The 18,536-nt window shown below is 54.8% G+C and overlaps 1 protein-coding gene and 1 long non-coding RNA gene across 6 annotated transcripts in view; one reads left to right on the top strand and one right to left on the bottom strand.

Moving 5' to 3' along the window:
* PALLD (palladin, cytoskeletal associated protein) overlaps window positions 1–18,536 on the top strand; it is a 283,857-nt gene that overhangs the window by 251,997 nt on the left and 13,324 nt on the right. For 2 of the 3 annotated variants that reach the window (XM_064482513.1, XM_064482515.1), the window contains exons 11-16: window positions 526–1,077; window positions 5,297–5,432; window positions 8,262–8,360; window positions 9,092–9,142; window positions 10,211–10,432; window positions 13,509–13,658. In XM_064482513.1, the coding sequence (XP_064338583.1) occupies window positions 526–1,077; window positions 5,297–5,432; window positions 8,262–8,360; window positions 9,092–9,142; window positions 10,211–10,432; window positions 13,509–13,658 (1,210 nt within the window). The remainder of the gene's footprint in view (window positions 1–525; window positions 1,078–5,296; window positions 5,433–8,261; window positions 8,361–9,091; window positions 9,143–10,210; window positions 10,433–13,508; window positions 13,659–18,536) is intronic. The other variant, XM_064482514.1, reaches the window with a different exon arrangement.
* LOC116149872 (uncharacterized) overlaps window positions 14,387–18,536 on the bottom strand; it is a 34,565-nt gene continuing 30,415 nt past the window's right edge. For 2 of the 3 annotated variants that reach the window (XR_004133446.2, XR_004133447.2), the window contains exons 2-3: window positions 17,268–17,475; window positions 14,388–15,267 (exon numbers count right to left, since the gene is read on the bottom strand). This is a non-coding gene — a long non-coding RNA (uncharacterized LOC116149872). Of the gene's footprint in view, window positions 15,268–17,267; window positions 17,476–18,536 lie in introns of all 3 variants that reach the window. The other variant, XR_010379217.1, reaches the window with a different exon arrangement.

Genomic DNA, 18,536 nt, shown 5'->3' with positions numbered 1-18,536 from the left:
TAAAGATTTATACACATAATTGGCAGTTCAGAGTTTACTACCAAAATTCGGGGTAAATTTCGCACATGTTCTTCAGGGAATAAAGGCAGAAACTGAAGTGGGTCTCCCCCCAAAGTCAGCTGTAGTTAGTGAGCTCAGAGTTGACAGCTATGAAGTAAGCAAGCTGGATTGACCCAAATCTGCCAGAAAAATAACTTAAATCGAGTGTTCCTTTCTTTTAACTTTCTCATTGTGATAGAATTTTTCCAAAAACTGGCCGCAGATGAGAGGATGGAGAACTCATGTCAGAAGTATTTTTCTCCTAGTGTTTCTAGTTCTGGTAAAACTAAATACGGCTCCTGGAGGCCAGGCGGACTCTCCGTCCCCAGAAATTGTAAACCCGTGTGGCTCTCCGGGGTCAGCGTTGAATCAGACGTTGGGTCAGGGCACTCGGGTCTCCCGCGTGGGGCTGGGGGCGCGGGGAGGGGAGGGCTTCGCAACCCGCGCCGTCGGTCCCTGCTGAAGGTGTCCGTTTTCTCCCCGCAGGGACGCCCTGAGGATCCAGCAGCTGCAGCACCAGATCCGCCTGGAGCGCGAGGCCCGCGCGCGCCCCTCGCCGCCCGCGTCCCCGGAGCCCGCGTCCCCGGGGCCGGCGCGCCCGGAGCCCATGAGCGCGCTCGCCGCCCGCCCCGCGCCCGCCATGCAGGCCTCCGGCTCCTTCAGCTACGCGCGCCCCAAGCAGTTCATCGCGGCGCAGAGCCTGGGCCCCGGCGCGCCCCACCCCGGCCCCGGCGCCCCCGGGCCCCCCGCCGGCCGTGCGCCGCTGCCCGAGCCCGAGCACCCGTGGGGCGCGCTCCCGCCGCCGCCCCCGCCACTCAGCCCTCCGCCGGGCAGCCCTGGGTCCGACGTCTTCCCGCCACCGCCGCCGCCACCGCCCCCCGGCCCCGGGCCCCGCGCCTCTGCCCGCCCCGGCCCGAGCCCCGCGCCCGCCGCGCTGCTCCGCGCCCTGCTGCCCTCGCCGCCCGCCACCGGCACCCCCTCCGTCACCACCTCCGTCTCTCCGCTCGGCCTGCCCCGGGCTGCCCCGGCCGCGGCCGCGTGAGTGTCTGTCCCGCCCCGTCCGGTCCCTGCACCCCCGCATCGGCGCAGAGTGGTCCTCGGGATGGAGAGGGGGCCGCGGGGCTGAGAGCGCACCCCAGGAGGGACACGGACGGGGTGTGAAATCTCCCCCTTACAGGAATCACGAAGTCTGCTCGACACCTGCAAGTCACACACTTTAGCTCGAATGTGTAGTGATTGACTGGAAGGGGACAAGTGGCTTCACGTTGGTGCAGAGAAGTGAGGCCCTGTGCCCACTTCCCCAGCCGTGTCCCCAGCCAGCATGGTGCAGTTAGCCCTGTCCCCAGCCGTGCTGTCTGCAGGGATTGAGGGTCCCATGTCCCAGTCCAAGTCTTTCATTACGTCACAGCGATGACGCGGCAGTTCTCCACAACCTTCACGTAGAAACTCTAGAAGTACGGTGACATCCGCAGGAAAGCCTCAGGAAACCTTAATACAGGGGTTTGGCACGTTCTGTTGAAGTGTAAAAGATTCCGAGCTAGCGCGTGCCCATGTCCCTGAAGGGATGAGAAATAAGCGCTGGCAGAGGTCAGCCAGTTCCCTTATCTCAGCCCTTCCTGTTGAAACCCGGCCCCAGAGCTTGCCAGAATCCCAATATTGTTCAGAGAGAAAAGAAGGAAACCCGGAGGAGGGCTGAGTACTGGGAGGAAAGTGAGAAGACCTTGGCACTCCGGATACTTTCATTCCTGCGAGTTTCCCGGTCGGGGGTGTGCCCCGCCTTCGAGAATAGGGGGGCACTGGATCATGACCTGGTGTGTCCTGGAGCCTGGGTTAGCAGTGTCCTGTTTTATCAGGCACTTTCTGAGTGTTGATGGCATGAATTCTGTTTCAAGTCTGGCTTCTTCTCTGATCTTTTACTGGAGAAAGCTCAGTCAAAGGAAAACATAAAGAAGTCACTTAAGGAAGGGGAGTCTGGGTAACAGTGATGTCACAACGGGCTTTGGTTAGAAGTTGCCTGAGGAAGCCTGGTCTCCTCTTCTGAGCTTTATTTGGTGGGGAGGAGATGAGCATTATCTTGCTACAAAGAAGCCAACTGTTAGGTTCAGAAAGTGGGAGTGTGTTTAGCAATACTTTGTGTCCTCTCTTGCTATGAACGGCAGGGAATCTTGCTTCTCGGGAAGATGCGTACTCAATAAACCATCGTGCTAATAGTCCTCATTTGGAATCTGGTCAGACATGAGTCAGCCTGAGGCCGGGGGGATGTACCTACTATCTTCTTAAATAGAAAGGGTAGTTTAATCTGCTCTTTGCCTTTGAAATTCTTTTAAGCAGTTTTAAGGGCTTTATCTTAAGAAATAGAATCACTTGCTTCTTATCCGTATGTATGACAGTGACTTAAGTTATGGAGTCAGAACATTTTATGATTGTTACCCCAGAAGCGGCCAGTTGCTCCTGCCGTTTCTTAGAACTTGGTGGCAGTGGGGCTGATTTTGTGTCCGCGCCCAGAGATGGTTAGGCCCCGTGACGCCAGAGTCCAGTGGCAGCTCCAGCCCAGAGGCCACTCATCTACGGTCACCCACACACACTTGAAGCATTCATTCCATTGGTTTGATACGTTTAATTTTGGAAATACTTTTCCTCTAGCATACTGTGGGATCACTCATTTGTGTCCTGAATTAAAAATGAAAAAGTAGCTGTTTATCCATCATGATAATTCAGATAATTTGCCAGAGACTGAGTGTCCTTTTCAGGGTTGCCGTGACCAGCTGGCATCCTTGAACTTGTAGAAACTGCCAAACTGTTGTCAGGGGAATCTTTTCAATAACTTACTCATATATCGGGCACATGTGGTGACGGCAAACTCAGTTTCACTTGCACGTTAGTTATTTCCTAGTAGGATGGTTTTTTTTTGTATGTCACGTGCCAGTAAGTGGACTGACTTCATGTGACTCAATGAAGTAGAAATACATTAGTCGGGCTTTTTCTCGTCTGTGTAAGTCTTAAATCTGAGTTTCATATACCTCCATTTTCTTAATCATCAGATGCAGAAGTGGCTGTTGTATCGTTTGTAGGTTTGCATTGTCCTGTTTTTATCTGTAGAGGAGTAGGTGTGTGTGGAGGTGAGGCTCTGTTTCTCACGTCTGGGCGGCAGGGGGCAGGGGCCGGGGACGCAGTGATGACCCTCACGGTTGGGAAGGAGCAGGGCAGCAGCCTGTCCCCACGGCAGTGCCCTTGGAGGTTGACGAGGTTCAGGAGCCTCTGCCCACCCAGGTCCCCTGGGGCCTTTCTTTCTTCCCCCGGGCTGGTGGGGTCACCAGCAGAGAACTGACGAGGAGGGATACCTACGTGCTGATGATTCTGCTGACTCTGCAACTGTGTGGAATTTAGTTTCCGTTCGATTTCGCTGAATGTGGGATGAGGAGGAGGAAATGGACTCTTGGGTTAGAAAATTACCTGCTCGCCAGACAGACCCACCACCTCCTACGTCACGTCGTGCCCTGAGCTGCGTCTCTGAGATGTGCTGACCATGTCCACCTGGGACAGTCCATCAAGGGGTGCTTTCAGGCTCACTCAGTAGCCAAGGGAAGAAGAGACTTCCTGAGATTTGGAATCGTTCATTCTGGAAGATTCAACCTTCCAGACGCCAGTGTGCATGTTTGGGCTGTTTTTACCCCCAGACACCAGAACGTTATTTAAAACAGTCGGTGGCATCACGTTAAAGCCGGAGTGGACGGGTGGTGTTGCTTCTGCACAGTTGAGCAGAGCGTGTCCCTGCACAGGGCGAGTGTGGTCGTCCAGTGGTCCCCGTGTGCTGGGGAGGGTTCTCTGATGAGTTCTGGTTGGGGTAACAGTTTACTTGGAGTGTGCATTTTATTTCTGTAATTGTACAAAGCATCATGCAGGGAAGGCATCTCTTTGTCACCAGTTACTCTGTTCCTCAGAAGTAGGTGCCACTTGGGGGATCACACCCCGGCTGCTCCACGTCAGACAACAAGCGTGGGACTCATTTTATAGAAAAGCATCAGTTGCCAGAAATTTGCCTCAAAAGCTTGTGACCCCTCTCTGCCCTGGTGCTGCCTTTACAAATGCTCCATCTTGGTTTCGCTCCGACCTCACACGCACACCCTTACTTCATGCCCGCAAAGAGGTCTCAGGCCTGGATGCGTTGGCACTTTGGCAGCAAAGTAACCTTTTCCCCTGAGAAACGGCTCATAAAATAGAGTACAGAGAAGGAAGTGCGTGCAGGTGTTGGTAGAATGTACAGGATAGCAGTAAAGTGAAGGTCTCACCTGTTTCTAGTGTGTCTCAAGCTCCCTGTGTGACCCTCCCACACCACCCCGGCATGCATGTCCCCCCTACTCCCCCCCACCCCAGGGAACCACCACCGTAAATTTCTGAGTCAGGCACCCTCTTACTTAATCTTTACACTTTACGTGTGTGAATTTTCCTGCGTTTGTTTCTCAAACTTTCATCTGCATCAGAATCACCTGGTCGGCTTGTTCCATGCACATCGCTGAACTCCCACCCAGAGTTTCTGATTCAGTGGGTCGGGCGGGGGGACAGAAATCTGCATTTCTCAGTTTCTGGGGCGATGTGGCGGGTCCAGGGACCCCTTTGCCGTGGGAGGCTTGCACTTTGCCTGTTTGTTAATGGGAGTGCACTGTGTGTGGCCTTCCTAACTTGCTTTTTTTTAACCTTGACATGACGTCGTTGACAGGCAGCTTTGGTCCTTCATTTCCCTGTGGTCTGGGGGCTCCGTTTCTCTTTCACGTGGACGCACGCAGCCCCGTGAGGGAGAGGAGGGAAAGTGGGAAGGAAGTCACTCGGGTCCCCCGTCCACCTCCAGACCCCTGTCCACCTCCAGCCCTGGCCCCAGATCAGTATGGGGTACTGAGGGGAGGCGCAGGCTGCACCTGTGCCGGGTGGGCGGGGCGCCGATGCTGGGCAAACTGACGCCCAAGGACCAGGGGGACAGTCGAGGAATCCGTCCTCCCGGACACCCTCTCGGGGTCTCAGGCAGCGGCCCAGGGTCGCGCACCTGACCCGGGCGGAAACCCAGGTCGTTACACGTGCGCCTCGTTCTCACTTTACATCACTGCCCCCGCCGGGGCCCCCAACTCAGCCCAGGCGCGCCCCGCGGCATGGACTTTACGTGTCACTGGGGCCCAGGACCGCTCTCGGGGGTGGGCGGCGCGGTGTCACGAGGTCCCGGCGGGCCTGGGGCGCCCACGACTGACCTGCGTGCTCCGTCCCGCAGGGGCTACCCCAAGAAGGCCGGCAGGCCCGCCAGGGTCGCCTCGGACGAGGAGATCCAGGGCTCCAAGGATGCTGTCATTCAGGACCTGGAACGGAAGCTCCGCTTCAAGGAGGACCTGCTGAACAACGGGCAGCCGGTACGGGGGCGGGGCTGCGGTGTGGGGGTGGGGCTGTTGGTCCTGGGGGGGCGGGGCTGCGGTGTGGGGGTGGGGCTGTTGGTCCTGGGGGGGCGGGGTTGCGCTGTGGGGGTGGGGCTGTTGGTTCTGGGGGGGCAGGCAGACGGTACCGGGGGCGGGGCTGCCGGTGGAGCCTGAACCTGGGGAGGGGGAGGGGACGTCCTCTCTGCCTGCATTCACCGCCCTCCCCCCCCCACCCCTATTGATGGACCACTCTTGGAGTAAAAGTTGTGAGTTGGGAGATGAGCGAGGAGGAAGCGCTGAGGCCGAGGCTGGGCGTGGAGCATGCGAGGAACTGCTCCTTACGGGGAAAAGGAACAGATCCCGCGGGAGGGGTGGGCGGGAGGGAGCACAGGAAGCGGTGGACTGGACTGGGGACCGAGAGCAGAATTTGGATGCTGCACTGGGCACCGCTTCTGCACAGAAAGCATCTTTATTTCGGGGCCAGTGCTGAAGTGCAGCCTCTTAGGAGGTGCCGGTTCCGTGATCTGGACGGGAGAGGCTGCTGCCGAACAGCCAGATTCAAGGAGAAAATGATAATCTGTTTCAAGGCTGCAGACGTGTAAAGTAGATAAGGAGGTCAAGTTAAAGTGAGGTGCGTGAGGTGCTTCCTCGTCGGTGGTTCTGCTTGTGTTTTGGTTTTACTGGCTCGTCACAGCCGAAGGAGCCAGGAAAGGCGCGCCTAGTGAATACGATTTCTCCGGTAGGGAAGGGGGCCTTTTGTGCTTCATATGGGAAAACTTCTCTGTGTATAAAATCTCCCTCTGAAGCTTTTCGCAGAAGGGCAGGTCTCTCTGCTTCTTGTTTTCTAGGGATTTTAAGTGTCAGGGGTTGACAGATGGCAGTGAGCACAGACCACGCGTGACGCAAAGGCGGGGCGCAGAGGGGACGCTCCGTTTAATTACGCGGCACCCTCACTTGAGCTCCGGAGGTTGAAAATGCTAATGAGATCTTGTGTTAGTTACTCCTTTCACTGGGAAGAGAAGATTTCACAAAGGGGAGATACCTTCTGCCTGAAATAAGCGATTGCATGTACAAATGTACATACTCTGGAAGTTTTCCCTGGCTCTGTCAAGCAGAGCTTTTGAAAGATTAAAACAAATACTTATGGGAACTTTTTCAAGCCAGGTAAATGCATCTCTCCAGCTTTTTCTCCTTGATTAAGTAAGTATTCCTTGTGGACTAAGACTTCTGTAAGCTATTCTGTTATACTATGTGTATTTATATTTATGTTATATATATATCACATTTTTTAATATAAATACATATTTGCATTTGTCTTTTTTAGTGGTGGATGGCATTTCCAGTAACTTCCATAGATTTCCACACTTGAGAGTTTAGAAAGACAAGAAAAGTGAGGTTTCCTGTTTTAGAAAATGAGACCGTCAGACAGCTTTTTCCTGATGTTACATATCATTCTGTACTTACTCTGGCTTCTTATACGGAGCCTGTAAATCTACACGGCATAGTGGTTTACACACAGAGCTAGGAAGCAGATTTGGCCTCTGAGGGTAGCAGTTGCGTTCTGGGGACATCCTGGACATGGGATTGATGTTTCTGCATCGGACGAGCAGGGTGGCCGTCCCTCCCGCCCTCTTTGCTGGTGCATGAGTATAGTTCTCTGTGAAAATTTGGAAGGTTTTGAGGAGAGCAGGTATTTAAAACTCTGAAAGTTAAATTCATGGTTTTTTTTTAACACGCGAGAAAATGAATTGAAATAATAACCTGCTGGACTGAGGCACCCACATCCACCTGTCCTCATCCTCAGCCCTTCTTTACCGAGGGGAGTAACTGGACTGGGGTTCGTTTGTCGCTGGCACGCTTCTTGTTTTTCTCCTGGGATTCAGCTGGGACTGCAACCAGCAATGACTGGAAGTTGGGAATTTTCCCAGCGTATTTTCCTGATTAGAGAGTTTCCAAAAGAATCTGTCTGTATTCAGAAGTTTGGACGCTTATCTGAAGCAACATCTGTTTTGTTTTGCCTTTTTTTTTTAAATTCTGCCTTACCAGTTATTCTCTGTTTTGAATCAAACGCTTATTTTTTAAATGCTCCCAGTGGGCCCGTGGTCATTTCAGAGCCCGCCCTCAGGAGCAGCAGTCAGCCCCGCAGACAGAACACAAACGTGGCCACTTCCTCAGCGTTTGAGGGCCAAGCGCCAGTCGCCACATGCAGAAGTTATACGGCCTCCTTCACAGGCAGCCCGCCCCGAGTCGGGTCATGAGCGGAGGGTCTCAGCTGAGCAGGCGGCCTTCATGGATTATTGTGTTTACCTTTGCCTACGGCCCCTCCAGTCCCCTAGCCCCTGGGAGGTGCGCTCAAACGGGGCGACCCCCCCAGAGCAAAGAGGACCATCTCCGCCTGCTGGTCTAAAACTCTCTTATCAGGCTCGGACCTGACGAGGCTCTTCTGAAGCCTGTGGATGGCTATGAAAATAACATTCCCTTTAAAAAATTGTTTTTGCTGTTTAAGTCTTTTTTCTCTGTGTTTATCGTTAGGGGTAAGTACACGACACGTGTCTGTCTTTACGGAAGTTACCTTTGGTCTGTGCCCGTCAGTGAGTGGTGCTCACGTGGGTCACCCGGCCCCCGGCCCTGGGTCTGCTGGCAGGACCGGAGGGCAGCAGGAGGAGGCGAACCAGGGAAGGAAGGGCTGCTGGGTGTGCAGGCGTCCGGAGGGGGAGAGGGAGCCGTCACAGAGAACCTCGCACCGTGTGGTTGTCGTCCTTTCTCTGGGCTGCTGTGTAGTCGTGAGATCTCTGATTCCGCGTCTTCTGTCCTTGCTCCTCCCAGAGGCTGACCTACGAGGAAAGGATGGCCCGCCGCCTGCTGGGGGCCGGCAGCGCCACCGTCCTCAGCGCTCCGGAGCCAGAAGAGGAGGCGGCCAGCCAGGTACGCTGCACCCCAGGCTTTTTCGGAAAGCAGATGGTCCTGTCCCCTCTGCCCACGCTCCTGGGGACACAGCCCTGGGGCCAGCTAGCTCCGTGGAAGGCCGAGGGTGGGTCAGAGAGCGGGGCGTGGGTGGCACCGGTCACCTCCCAGCTGTTCATCGCGTGATTCATGGGGTCACTTCGCTTGTGACACCTGGTCCTTTCATCTTCCTACTGACCCATTTCCCTCCTTTCAAGTGTCTTTCCATTTTTCCTGTCCTGTGCTTCAGTGCAGAATGGGTTTGTGTGAAGGAACAGGTCTTCACTGAAATTGTCTGGAATAGCTAGTATTTCCCATGTCGTCCAGGTGACTGTGCAGAAAAGCCTCTATATTCCTCCACGTGTGTAGTTACAAATCACAGATCAGCAGGAAACCTAAAATGCTGTTTTGTTCCCCTGCTGACACCGAGCAGAGTCACCTTGTGGCTTTGACGTGAGCTGTTGTGTAATCTCCACTGCTCCTGCTTGGAGTCCCCAGATGTCGTTCTAAGAGGAAAGAGAGCTTTTTAACACAGGCTTAAAGGATCAAGTGAACTCTGCCTCGGGTCTGTTGAGAAGGGGCCCAGCCTTCCAAATCTGAGCGTTTTCCTGTTAAACACAGCCACCATGGACACTTCCCTTAGAGACTAGGAATCTTGCTAGGTTCTCGCTGTTCTGTTCTAATTCTTCACCTGTTCCCTTCTGTCGTTGCAGGACCCCGGGTCCCCTCACGCTTCTGTAGGGAGTCCTCTGGACGGTCAGAAGGTCGCGCCTCCACCTTCCTTCTGTCCCGGTCTTTCCCTGTGTCTGTTCTCGCCGCTTCTCCCTCTTTGCCTGCTTCCGCGCTTACCGCCACGTGGTAGTTATGCAGGCTCTGAGCCACATCTGTTACGTTTACTGCCTGGGGGACAGAAGCACCACAGTGTGGTTTTCATGTCATTTATTTACAAGCTTGAATTGGAGCCTGTCATTCGTAGATACTCTGAGTTTTAAATCATGGAAAGTTTCGCATTTGATAAATCTTCCTAGGGGAAAAAGAGCTAATTCTTAAACTGATTAATTTCATAGTTATGAGACAAAAAAGCTTGTTTTTTTCTGCCGTTTTATTCATATTGTTGTATTTTTTCCCTAAAGCCAGCAGACTGGTTTTTAAAGGCTGAGTGGCTTCTGAGAAAACCTCGTTAAAACTATCTTTTATTTACTGTTCAGCAGAAACTGTTTCACCACGGGCTGCCCTGTCTCCCCTGGACTTTGTAAGCAGACCTTCAGGGCCCACCTTACTCGGCTGTGGGTGTGACCGGCTCTTTGCTGCTGTGTTTTTTAACCAAACCTTTGACAGTCGACCCACTTTTTCTGTGAAAGGGTGGAGAGTAGGGGTCCTCGCTGCAGAGAGGAGGCAGAGGCTTGGGGGGCGTTGGGAGGAGGGGAGCTGCCGCCACTTCTCTGTTACTCGTCTGATGGGACAGGCCGCACCGCGGTCCCCCTCTCCCCCGACAGAAGGGCCCATGTGCCGTTGTGTGCACTTTTGGGAACAGTTTTTGGGGTTACTGCTGCCTTTTCCTTTCTTCTCACCGCCCCAAGGGGAACAAGACAGAAATTCATCTTCATAGTTGGTTTTTTTCTGGACCGTAAGACTTGAGGACAATTTGCAGCATCAGATACACTAACTTCCAGGTGTTCTGTTTCGCATGGAGTTGAGCTGGGCCTGCACTTGTTTGTTTCCACGGTGCAGACGTCACTGTCCTGGGGGCCTGCCTCCGGGGACCAGGCTCAGGGGCACTTGGTACCGTGAGGGACGGGGGTGGTGACGCGCCCCTTCTCTGTCCGACGCAGGAGTACAAGGTGTCCAGCTGCGAGCAGAGGCTCATCAGTGAGATCGAGTACCGGCTGGAGAGGTGCCCCGTGGAGGACCCAGAAGAGGAGGCCCCCTGGGGGGACGTGGCCACGGAGGATGGCGTGGCCCCGCTCTTCCAGGTGAAGCTGAGACACTACAAGATCTTTGAGGGGATGCCGGTGACCTTCACGTGCAAGGTGACCGGGAGCCCAAAACCGAAGGTGAGCTGACGCGCAGCCTCCCAACTGTCTTGTTTCCGGGGGGAGGGGGGAGCTGGGCTTCCGGGGCCCAGCACGTGTGGCAGCAGGAGTGCAGAACCCTCCTCGGGAAGCCGAGCAAGGTCAGGGCTGTGTCACGAGGTGTCAGAAACCAGCAAGGGTGGAGGGATAGGCTGGGACAGGACGGAAAAGAAAAGGGAATAGAATAGATTGGGAACAGGAATGGAACGGAATAGAACAGGAGAACAGTAACTGTCAGGTGACTGACAAGGAGCTTTTCACACGCCCATCATTCACTCAAGGTGTCATCCTTGTCACACCCAGATCCACGTGAGCAGCTCCACCACCTCCCCCAGGCCAGGGAGCTGTGAGCGGCCAGGCTGGGACTGGAACCCTGTGCCTGCACTGCACAGAGGAGCAGTGCTGCCGCTGCTGAGGGGAACGCCAGACCTTTAGTCTCCAAGACAAGGGTTTCCTGTGTTTGCAGAGGCGGGGGTGGGGGGGATCCAGGTGCGGGAGGGTGACTGGAGGACCCTCTGGTCCTCGGACGAGGCGTGCCCTGCAGGCATGTCGGGGTGCTGGGTGGAGGGGCCCTGTCTTCAGACAGAGACCAGAGTCACCGCTCGCTGGCCCCACAGAGCAGCAGGGTGGACGATGCTTTTCCCTAGAGCTCAAGAGAACGGAAGCGACACCGTGAGAGATGGAAACTCCAGGTTTACACCATCACAGGACACAGCTAATAGCCGAGACATTAATACAGAGTTTAGTCCAGGATGGTAAAAATTCTAAGGTTTCTTGCAGAAGCCAGCAAAAAATTGCCCCTGGAGCATTCCCCACTGGGGCCTGTCCTCCGCCCACAGGGTCGGAGGGAGGAGAGGTGTGTCCCCAGGGAAAACTCAGATGGTGGCGGAAATGATGGCAACAGTTTCAAGAGGAAGAGAAACGTTATGATGGGACAGGAGCGTGTGAAGGAAGCACACAGGGGCGAGGAACGCAGCCCCTGCGGGAAGGGCGTCGCTGGGGCTTGGGGGGCGTCAGGAGCCCCGTTGGGGGGGCCGCTGCGCCCATGACTCCCACGTGCTCTGTCTGTGGCTCCAACCTTTGTTTTGTTTTTGCGGCAAGTAAGTTTTACCACCGAACTCTTCCCCTAAAACCAAATTCCAACCCCATGGAAAGAGAGAGAGACCAAAATAGAGCAGCCATAGGTGTTCAGACCCGTCTTCCCCCCAGTAAAGCGAGGCTTGGAGCATAACCCGGAGTTAGAGGAGGCTGCTGGTGTCTGGACGCGCCCGCGGGGGCCTGTTCACAGATGGGGCAGGCGCCCACACGGGGACCAACTCTCAGCTAAGGAATGGACCTCGGTGGGAACCTGCCTGCCCAGAATCCTCACAGAAAGGCCCACGTTCTCTGTAAGCCTTACTCAGGACAGGATCAGCGGTCCGGTTCTAGGGTCGCTGATTCCTGCTGGGCGGGCGGCAGCCTTCACAAGGCTGTGGGTCCCAGGCTGGTTTTCCAGGATGTCGTATCGGCAGGTTTGCTTCTTCCCTCCTTTCCGTCCTCCTCTTTTCCTGGCCGCCTGCCTTTTTCTGCCCTCCCTGGTTTAGTGCAAACTGTTTCTCCTGCACATGCTCAAGAAGCTACCTTGGGATTGTTAGAGTCTGGAATAGTCATCGTGGTTAAAAATACACATCTTTTTTTAGCTTGTTTTTAAAGAATTTCTTGTTCTGCCCTTGACGTCTTGTTCCACGGAGACTTGAGAAGATCGGAAGGAATCTGGTTCCCCTCGTTTTCATTTCTCGTACCTCCCTGTCCATCCGCAGACTCTGTAAAACGTCGGCACTGCCTCCTAATTTTCACTTGAAAGTTGAACTCCAAGAGTACTAGAGGTGCAGATTAAGAGAAGACATGGTTCTGAGGAGTGGCCTAGGGGCAGGAGTGCAGAAGGGAGAAGCTGCAGGCTCGTCACGGCTTCTCTGTTGCATCGGAAATAATCCAGCCGCTCAGAGTGTGATAGTTACAAAGTATCACACTTTACAGAACGTCACTCTAGAGCCAAAAGTCACTCGTCTGTTGGGTGGTTAATTTTTTAGGTTCTGGACATGAATGCTGTAGTTTCTGTAAATGTGGAGCTGACTGAAAACTAAGGGCAGGAAGAGCTATGGTGGCAGGTCCCGGTCGTGTGTGTTTTGTCTGTGCTATTTCTAGGCTTTGACAGGGAGCGGACCTTGCACGCCAGCTGTGGTCTCAGCTTGTGTCTTGATCTACACGCAGGAAGTTCTTAAAAACCTGTAGGCTCTGAGCTGAGTTCCTTCTGTTGGGAACCAGTGAGAAGTGCTTTTAGTCGCAAGGGACAGAACTGACCACAGTGAAGCTGGGTGTATTTCCCTCCCGAGGTGGGAGAGGAGGTGCAGAAGCCTTCCCGGAGAGACAGGGCTGCCGGCTCTGTGACCTTCACCCACCGCGCAGTTCAAGGCCAGGTCGGCAGCAACCGCTAAGCCGTGAGAGGCCCAGGGACCTGGGGCCTTGTCCACAGGTGAGGGAGGGACACTGGGCCACTTGGAATTTTTTTTGTTTAATCATGATTTATTTTTATTTTTCACATTTAATTTTCTATCACTCCAAGGTAAGATATTATTTGAAAATTATTATGTTTAAGTACTTCTGTGTTTCCTTTGACACAGTGGGGAGAGCTGACCGGCCGTAACCTTTGCTCCTGGGCCCGGAAGTAAAGCAGCAGTGTCTGACCCCCCCCCCCACACACACACACCATGTCCTGCGTGTCTGACAGTTCGGAGGAGAGACTGGCGTTTGGGGCCTGGTTTCATTGTCTAAAATAACCTTTTTACCTTGACCTCACAAGTAACACGTTTTCATTAGGGACACGGGAGACCAGCAGCAGCAGGAGAACTGCGGTGATGTCAACAGCCTCCTGATGAGCGTCTTTTTAGACACCAGAAGAGGATGAGTAGCTTGTGAAGCGCAGCAGGACACGGCCTGGGGTCAGCTCCCCGGCTGGCCGCTCAGAACCAGCATGTGGCCCCAGGGCCCCGCCCTGACCGGCGTCTGCTTCCTCCCTCAGATCTACTGGTTCAAGGATGGGAAGCAGATCTCCCCCAGGAACCAGCACTACAGCCTGCAGAGCGACCCCGACGGCACCTGCTCGCTGCGTGCCGCTGCTGCCACGCTGGAGGACGACGGCAACTACACGGTCCTGGCCGCCAACCCGCAGGTGGGGGGCGTGCAGGGCAGGGGGTGGTGGGGAGCGGTGCTTGCGGGGGTCCTGCTGCTCTGGCTTGAACTGCCCCCCAGCTCGGTTCCCAGGGCGGAGACGGTGTGTTCTGTTAGGTTAGCGTCTGTCTCCGTGAGCAGCACGGGTGCACAAGAGCGTGCTCTGTGTGAGTGTCGCCAAGGGGCGGCTGCGGACACTAGCCTGTGGGTGGTGGGGCTGCCGCTCTGGGGGACGAGGGCTGGCCTGAGACAAGAGAGGGCGGTAAACATACCTACACTGTGTAATTCCAGATCGGCTGAGTCCTACGGAGAAAGGAATGAGTGGGACGTAAAAGCTGTAGTAGAAAAACTCACAAACTACAGCCCTTAAATACACACTCCTAGTTCCGTGGGATTTCAGCGGCGTGGAAGTGTAGATGAGTCATAACTTCAGTAGGGCCTGTGTGTAGCATTCAGGACTCTTGTTTGTTTACATCCAAATGTTTTGTCTCATTTTCAACCAGAGATTTACGGTCAAAAAATCAAGTGAACGCTTAGAATTGAACAGGCGGCTCCTGGACGCCGTGTTCCCAGTTCAAGCCGCAGATTTTTTTTTATTGAGGATCTCGTAGCTTTTCTGTGCTTTGCTGTGTACGGGGGACACACCAAAGTGAGTGAGAAGTGATTTTGTGCGTTAATGGCTCGCCATGTGGCAGGGTACTGTGCGAAGCCTGCAGAGGTCATGTAAGTAACACTTTTCAGAAAAGGAAAGCCAAGCTAACGATTTTATTATTCACGAGTGAAGATTGTTCAGGAGTCATCATTTTAAAAATCTCCAATCTATTTATCATTCCATATTTTAAAATTTCTTTTGAAGGAAATACTGTGTTAGAAAATGATACAGGTAATTTTAGCAAAGCTTACAAACTTGCAGAAGTTTGTACAGTGTTTATCCTAAGGTCACATGGTCACGTAAAGTTACGTTTCTGCAAAGACACTAAGATGAGATGGAAACAGCCTTACCCACGAGTCGGGTCGTGGTCCAGCACCGCAGACCACTGACGGGGAACAGTTTCCACGCTGATGCTCCTTCAGTCAGTGAATACAGGACCGTCATCTTGAAAAAGTCAAAATCACTACCTTTGCTAAAAAGTTACATTTTAATATGAGTATTTGTGCTCATGTTTGGTGTATCTGAGGGAACAAATGTGGAACGTTCTCTTTTTATTGTATTTTTAGTGTGTGTCCTTGACTATTATTGACACATTCCAATTTTCAGTTTTCTGCCTTTTAAGAACACAGTGGGGACCTCAGCAAGCTCGCGCTCTGGGGAGGCCGGGTAGGGCGGAGCTGGGACTCACCGTGTCCTCACCGGCTCGGCCGTCCCGGAGCCCGCGGTTCATGGCGAGGCGTTTTCCCGGTGGATGCTGGGAACTGTCGCAGGAGCAGGTGGTTTGTGGGACAGGAGGACGCACGTTTTGAGTCTGAGTCTCGTTTCTTCCCGATGATGCACTTCACACGTGGGAAGGTTCTGACGGGGGCGGACCAGGCAGGTGGCCGTGTGCAGCAGGGGCGATGGTCTCTGCGTGTTTACACCCTGCACCAGCCAGGGGAAGGAGGGCTGAGGATGCCTGTGCCAAGAGCAGAGGAGGGGACAAATCAAAAGACAGAAGTGACCTAGCAGAGCCCAGGATTGTGGGCGGTGGTGACGATACAGAAGAGCGGACACGCGGTTCAGGGCTCAGAGTGCCAGCCGGGCATTGGGTGGGTGGGAGCTGGCAGTCCAGCCCTGCTGCTTGGGACCTGCATGGCCCTGAGCAGGCCCTTACCTCTGCACCTGCTTCTCCCCCAGCAGTGAGAGGAGTCACGTGGACCAGTGATGTGTGGGGTCCACCTGGCAGGTGACGTGCTCTCAGTGGGTGGTAGTTGCTGTCGCTGTTTTAATTTGCAGACGCTGGTAGCCCTGTTTCCGGGCAGCACCTGGGCTGGGGGGAGCCATGGGCTCCCCGCCCCGTGGGGTGTCCCCACTCCCTGCATCATCAGACTGCATGTCAGCTGGGGCTGGAATTTCTCTGCAGCGTGTTGCTGGTGTGTGGTGCTCGGGACACCCTGGCCGTGGGAGAGGGGTGGACACAGGTGTTCATGGCTGTGTCCGCCGGCATGGGTGGGGGGCTCTGAGCCGGAGGCCCCCCCCCGCCCCACCCTGCTAGCACAGCAGGAGCCACTCGGGAAGCACACGCGGGGCCAGGGGAGGCCCTGACAGCAGGCGCTGCCCTCACACCAGGCCCGTGAGTGCTGCCGCGTTGCCATGGTTCCCCCTCGTGGGTCTTGGCCTCTTCTGTATGAAGAGAAGACAAAGAACTGAGCCGTGGACGGTTTATGTCAGGCTCCCTCGAGCCCAGCTGGTCTCACAGAACCTCTGTCCCCACTGTGGCTTAGGAGACGGTGGGGCGACTGCTCTGGGTCCAACAACCCCCAGGGCCGCGGGAGCCAGCGCAGGTCCTGATGGCGAGAATCCCACTGTCTTGGGGTCAGGATCCCCATTATAGGGGTGAGGCTGAACGTCTGCTTTCCTCCCTGGATGGCTCGAAGTTGAGCCTAGGAAGGGAGACCCCATCAAGAGTGAGGACAGCCCAGGGAGGGTGTTGGGGGCCCACCGGACACTGAGGAGAGAGCCTGGGGTGCAGGGGCTGTTCCAAGCTCCTGGGTGTGACCTGGTTGGTGTCAGTTCAGGAGTGAAGCCCCTCCTCCCTGCTGGGTCCTCAGGAGCAGGACGTCCACGCGTTCTGGGTGTGGGTTTCACAAGGCAGCACCCAGAAGCTGAAGCGAACTTCCTGTATGTTCGGAGAACCAGGTGGCAGTCAGACTGTGGCCAGCGGCAGAGCGTTTCCGACCTGAGTCTGGTGTCGGTCATCACTTGAAGGTGTGGGAACGCAGCGGCCTTCGTAATCTCAGCTTCACAGACAGCTGTTGTATACGAGAGGATTTTGCCTTGTAATCTGAACTGAGACACGGTTTACAAGCAGCATCCTGTAGGTAGGCACTGGAAACAATCTGAGAAGTAAAAGCCGGGTTTTCCAAGACACGGGACTCCGGGAAGCGTTCGCGGCATCACCGCGGGTTCCTCCCCGCCTCCTTGGTGCCCTGTGGTCCCTTCATCGTGTTTCACATTACAGAAGGATTTGGGTTTGAAAGGGAACATCTCTGTGTTTGGAGATGCTGTGGCCTCTGCGGTGTGAAGGGACCGAGGGAAAGAGAAAAGGGCCGAGTGGGAAAGAGCTTGGTCATGAAACACAGACGCCCGGCTCTGCAGCGGGACAGAACTACCGAGCGCGGCCGGGAGGAGGGGGAGGGCGAGGAGGGAGGGAAACGCCACGGCCAGCAGATTGCTTTATGGCCTCTGTTTCCACCTGGGTCCGTCTTCGGGGACTAAGAGACATGTTCGATCGTGCTGACTGCGTCCAGTTCCAACTTGGGACGGAGCAGGTGGCTCTGAGCCAGCCTCGGGCTGAGGTCCATCCCCTGCCTGAGGTCCCGGGAGCCGCACCGTTTGGTGCCATCACCCATGAGTGCGCAGCACCGCACACAGCCCCAGCCCGGCTCTGAGACACGGTTGAGTCTCAACACTCACGCTTTTGTTTGTTGTGCTGTGTTGCTGGGCGGCCCATCTTGTGCTCAGGCGTGGGAGGGCTGGGGTGCATCTGATGTGTCCCCAAGCTGCACCGTGTGGACGCGTGCCAGCTTTCCTGAAGATCCATGCGCCACAAGGGAGGTTCCGTGAACGGGGGAGTCCATGCTCTCCTTCGCGTAAATCACCGGCCTGGAGCACTTGCTTTGACCTGGGTATTCAGCACAGAACCTGTCACTGGTGTTAGAGCCTTAACTGCATGGACTTGTTTGGAGGAGAAAACGGGGCGGGGGGTGGGCAGGGCAGCTGGGTTAAACTGCAGAAGCCGGATCGTTGGTGGGGGGTTGGTCCGGTGTTGCCAGGTTGCCAGCCCCGCTAGGCTCCACGGTCAACACTCACATCTGTTCCTGCTTCGTGTGTCAATAATAAAGCAGGAAGAGATGCGACAGTGAAAAGCATTTAACAGCGTCCGTGTGCCCGGAGCCTGCAGTTAGGACGACAACCAGGTTAACCGGCACATTTGCACGGTTAAAACCACGGGAGCCTCATTCCGCGTGGTCCTCGGACCTCAGAAAACGTTAGACTGAAAAATCTGAACTTCCAGTGGTGCACCTTAGAGGTAGCTTTTCAAAACCGCGTCACTCAATTCTGGACTAAAAAAATGTCAGAATTGTCCCCCTTGTTTGAGTGGGTGTTTTTAAACATTCCTTTTCACTTACTGATTGGCCGTGTGTGTAACCAGTACCAGCGTGTTATCAGACTGACAGTTCCGCCCCCTGAGTTCCAGGCTTTCCCCTTTCTGCTCAGCAGTGAAGGGTGGTGTAGGAAGAAAAGGTGACAAATGAGAGCGTATCCCTTTTTCTTAAATCAGGGAAGTTAAGGAAACATCCTGTGACCGTGTTTGTCTGTGTGGGTCTGAGCAGCAGCAGTGAGAAGTCTTGGAAGCACGGTAGAAATGCGTGTTTACGGAGAAGTATGCCAACCGTGGACCCTGGTTTGGGGGCAGGGTCTGTCCCAAGCACAGACAGACGGTGGTTGGGTCGCCTTCCCTCTACTGCAGATGCAGCCGCCACGTAGCGGGCACGTGGGATGTACCTGCGTACGTGGCACGTCCCAGCACCACCTGAGTCCACATGTCCCACCGCCTGTGCTGAGCGTGTTGCTTTTCCACTGGAGTAAATTACACCCTAATACCAAAAGGGGGAGGGAGGGGGAAAAACTCCACTACATGTGAAAACAATTGCATTGAACAAAACAGCTCCTATCCGTCTG

This window comes from Camelus dromedarius, chromosome 36 (assembly GCF_036321535.1).
Source record: "Camelus dromedarius isolate mCamDro1 chromosome 36, mCamDro1.pat, whole genome shotgun sequence".
In the NCBI taxonomy this organism is placed as follows: Eukaryota; Metazoa; Chordata; class Mammalia; order Artiodactyla; family Camelidae; genus Camelus; species Camelus dromedarius.
The sequence above is the reverse complement of the archived record's forward strand: the minus strand, read 5'-3'. Positions and strand labels throughout refer to the sequence as shown.